Source organism: Lactuca serriola, chromosome 6 (genome assembly GCF_051521515.1).
Source record: "Lactuca serriola cultivar US96UC23 chromosome 6, Lser_US96UC23_V15, whole genome shotgun sequence".
Taxonomy (NCBI): Eukaryota; Viridiplantae; Streptophyta; class Magnoliopsida; order Asterales; family Asteraceae; genus Lactuca; species Lactuca serriola.
In genome coordinates, this window is record NC_136413.1 from 38,727,701 (window position 1) to 38,732,472 (window position 4,772).

At 38.9% G+C, this 4,772-nt stretch overlaps 1 protein-coding gene across 1 annotated transcript; it reads left to right on the forward strand.

The window, feature by feature from the left end:
* The first annotated feature begins 1,372 nt into the window (after positions 1 to 1,372).
* Positions 1,373 to 3,611, forward strand: LOC145058750 (uncharacterized). The gene is made up of 2 exons (XM_079006647.1): positions 1,373 to 3,080; positions 3,212 to 3,611. The coding sequence occupies exons 1-2, from the start codon at positions 1,455 to 1,457 to the stop codon at positions 3,437 to 3,439; spliced, it is 1,854 nt and encodes a 617-aa protein (XP_078862773.1). The 5' UTR covers positions 1,373 to 1,454; the 3' UTR covers positions 3,440 to 3,611.
* Positions 3,612 to 4,772: the final 1,161 nt, after the last annotated feature.

The following is a 4,772-nucleotide window of genomic DNA, read 5'->3' on the forward strand; positions in this document are numbered from 1 at the left end:
CAAATTTTATTTTCACCCCCCCTCCAAATCCAAACTTCAAGCTCCGCCACTGGCTACTTTACCTTTGAAAAACTACCACCATCTCATTCGTCTTCTCCGACATGTCCCGCCCCACTAAAAAAACTAGATACAATTGTTGTCACAAAAAATCAAGATACACCTTGTTAAAAAAACCCAAATGCAATTCATAAACAAGGATTAAAAGCGACCAACGTTTTATTCATAACTTTGGACAAGGAACCTTTCTAAAGCATATGGGTAGAGAGTATGGTTCGGAATTAAGATAACGTTCTGATGCTAGCGTTGCTTCGGTCGCTAAAACCCTAACTGACGGTCATTTTCTTCTTGTCGGTCACAACCTAATTTTAACTTTGTACATTTTTTCGGCAACTAGACCTTAGCGTCCGTGCACTTTTCTGACGAGAGGGTTGCATATTTGGACGTAAAATGGGTCATAGAAGGTTGCTGATGGCAGAAAAAGGAAAGAGATGATGTCTAGAGAGTTTTCTAGGAGTATAAAGAGAGAAACAACAAAGAAAAGAGGAAATGACATCGTAATCTCATCGATGATATAACAAAAAATAAAGATATAAGGTTTGATGGTTATAATATAACTTTAAAGGGTTATATATATATATATATATATATATATATATATATATATATATATATATATATACTTTGATAAATAAATAATAAATTAATTAAATAAAAAGAAAAAAAATATAGTCTTTTTAGGTCTAGACCAAATACCTAGCAAAATACATTTTAGAATTTCAATAATTTTGAAGGTTAAAAACATACTAGAAAACAGACGTTACAAAATAAAATGATTTGACACTTTCACCGACGATATAATAAAAAAATAAAGATATAAGGTTTGATGGTTAAAGTTATAATATAACTTTAAAGGGTTATATATTTTTCTTTTTTTGATAAATAAACAATAAACAATAAATAAATTAAAAAAACAATATAATCTTTTTAGTCGAGTAACGACCAAAGACCTAACAAAATATTTTTTAAGGACACTTCCCCATTATCCATTAAAATAAATGAAAAAAATTAAACACCAAAACATGCAAATTGCCCAAGTCACAGGGACCATTTGTGTAAAAAAGGAAAAGAAAATGCTTATGTCACCCAACACGACCTTTTAGACTTATCATATTCGTCAAACACACCGACCCACAATTTGATCACATCCATAACCAATGATATTTACTAGATATATTTTCTGCAGTTGCCACTTCATTTGGTATGCATCCACGTGTCCCCTCCATGCTACGTGTCAAGCAACTATAGCTTACATCACCAATAAGTTTCTATCGCTTAGCCAGGCCTTCTTATAAATCCATTCACGTTCTACTCACGAACCACAAATTTCATCACCCAGCAATCATTTCATCCAACTTACATTAAAGTTTCGTTTGCATTTTACAGTAGATAATCCAATGGCATCACATCAAGAAGTTAGGAGCAAGGAACAGAAGGCGGAGACCGCTGCAAGGGCTGCCGCCGACGAGCTAAGGGACGTCAATCGTCAGAGACAGATTGGTGGCGGCGGCGATGTAGTAGTGGTTGAACGCCGTGAACAGATACAAACTGATGAAGGTCGACCTGGTATTGTTAGCAGTATAATTCAAACCGTCACTGGTACCTTAGGCCAGGCTAAGGATGCTGTCACCGGGAAAACCCATGCCGCGACGGAGAAGACAGCGGAGGTTAGTGGGGAAGCTGCTGAGAGAGGGAAACGGATCGGAGAGGAGACAAAAGAGAAGACTGGAGAATACAAAGACTATACAGCACAGAGAGCAAAGGAAGCTGCGGATGCTACCGCAGAGAAGGCAAAAACAGGCAAGGATGCAACAATGGAGAAGGGAAGACAGATCGCTGATAAGACGGGAGAGTACAAAGACTACGCAGCGCAGAAAGCTAAGGAAGCTGCGGATGCTACAGCAGAGAAGGCGAAAGAAGGTAAGGATGTAACAATGGAGAAGGCCGGAGAATACAAGGATTATGCGGCGGAGAAGGGAAGACAAGTCGCCGATAAGGGAGGAGAATACAAAGACTACGCGGCACAGAAGACGAGGGAAGCTAAGGATACAACGATGGACGAAGCCGGAGAGTATAAGGACTATGCAGCGCAGAAGGCAAAGGAAGCCAAAGACACGACAATGGAGAAGACAGGAGAGTACAAGGATTACGCAGCACAGAAGGGGAGGGAAGCGGCTAACAAGGGCGTAGAATACAAAGACTACACTGCACAGAAAACGAAGGAGACGGCGGATGTCACGGCGGAGAAGGCGAAAGAAGCTAAAGACACGACTATGGAGAAACTAGGAGAGTACAAGGACTATACTGCACAGAAAACAAAGGAGGCTGCCGATTACACTGCAGATAAAGCTATAGCCGCTAAAGATTACACGGTGGACAAGGCGGTGGCAGCGAAGGATTACACAGTCGATAAGGCGGTTGCTGCCAAAGATTACACGGCGGAGAAAGCAAAAGCAGCCAAGGATGTGACGGTGGATAAAATGGGGGAGTACAAAGACTATGCTGCTCAAAAAGCTGCTGAAGCCAAGGATTACACCGTTGACACGGCGGCAGCTACTAAGGATTACACCGTTGACACGGCGGCAGCTACTAAGGATTACACCGTCGACAGGGCGGCGGCCACCAAAGACTACACGCTTGACAAGGCGGCAGCCACCCGAGACTACACGGCGGAGAAGGCGAAAGCAGCCAAGGATGTGACGGTTAATAAAGTGGGGGAGTACAAAGATTATGCTGCTCAAAAAGCTGCTGAAGCCAAGGATTACACCGTCGATACGGCGGCAGCCACCAAGGATTACACCTTCGACAAGGCGGCGGCAACCAAGGACTACACCGTGGACAAGGCGGCGGCTACTCGAGACTACACGGCGGATAAGGCAACAGAAGGGAAGAATGTGACTGTGGGGAAGGCGACGGAGTTGAAAGACGCCGCCGCTGAAGCTGCCAGGAAAGCCATGGATTTACTGACCGGAAAGAAAGAGGAGACCAAGGAGAAGTTTTCTGAAACCGGTGGCGCCACAAAGGTCAGTCGGATGTGATAAAATCAAATCAATTTTTCGTTTTTGTTCGTGTGTAGTAAACTGAATTGATAATGTATTATATAATACTAAACATTAATTAAAATGAAAGTGATATGTATGATTTATTTGGGTAGGAAATGTTTGATGATCAAACTAAGGAGGATGCAAGGAAGCGAATGGAGTCGATGAACCTGAAAGAGCATGGTGGAGATGATACTACGGAGGAGGTGATGGAGGTGGAAGTGGAGGATATCTCGCCGTTGGGAACAGGGTTGCTGGCAGCGATGGACGTGGAGGACACCCCATTGGGTACGAGGGGGGGAGGTACTCGGGCAAGTCCGGTGACGGATGCAAGGAGATGAGCCACGGCGGCGATAGGTTTATAAGAGGTCGTGGACTGTGGATTTGCATGAATTGATGTGTTGATTTTGCGTTTTGTAGTTAATGGTTGTCTATGAAAGAAGCTATATAAATTAAGTATTGTGTGGGATAACTATTTGTATTATTATCGAAAGCTAAATTTTCATTTTGATCTTGATCCTGTTATAGGCTTATAGCACTAAGTTTTGTTATTTTGACTGAGCAATTACAAACTGGGTTGAGGTAAAAACGTAAGATAAATCAATTACTTTCTGTAACTATCCGACAATTTTTTTTTTTGAACTTTTGTCAACAGTTATTCAAGTATTATGGTATCGATATACATTATTGTATTTTGGTCCATATATGATTTTAGTTGTATTTTATTTTGTTCAATAAAAAGGATCTATTTGTTTCTTTATCTATTTCTCTAAAGATACTATTGAATCTTATTTTTGGGCTAAAAGGTGACATGATTTCTTGTTAGGTGTGTAACTATTTAAATCAATAAACTAAAAACTATTTCAAAAAATAAAGATGTTTATGAAATCTTTATCTCTATGTTATTAATAAAAGACCTTAAAAAGGTCAACAAGGATATTTATTTAAAAGGTCAACAAGGAAATAGCAGGAAAAGGAAGGAAACAGATAAGTATTGTCTCCTGCAACGTGTCATTCCACCAGCTATCTATTCTTCACTTTTTCCGTCCATTAACTCTTTGGATCCATCAACATTCACTTCCTAAATATCAATATTTGGGTTGTCATTATTTAAATTAATATTCTGAAATCATATCTTATATCCTAAATTACGTGCACTAAAAATCATAAAACAAACAATATTATTTAATTAATAGTCCGAAATCATTAATGTGTATACTTAATTTCCCGATTTTGTAAGATACTTTATATACACAAATCCATTCATATCCCCACAAAAGCAAAACTCATAAGCTACAAATTTCCTTTTTTGTTGTAGTTTTAAGGGATTTTGATCAAGTTCATAGCACATTGTTTTTATTAAAAGTAGTTTCTGAGACCTTTTTTTTTATTACCGTTTAGGTCATGACATAGATCATGGCCATTAGTCTTGATTTTTTTAATGAAGTGTTTTGTTTGATGATGTTTGACATGTGTCTAATGAATATGTTATAAAAAAAAGGGTAAAAGCATAAACTTACATCCTTTTGGTCTTATTTTTGGTTTGAGTTTTAGGGATTATGTTTTCGATTTCCTATAATTGAGGATCAATCTTTGGGTTATATGTCTCAGTATGACCCATCATCATCGTGTGGTATGCATTTCCTTTATAATGTCACCTAAAAGAGTTATATT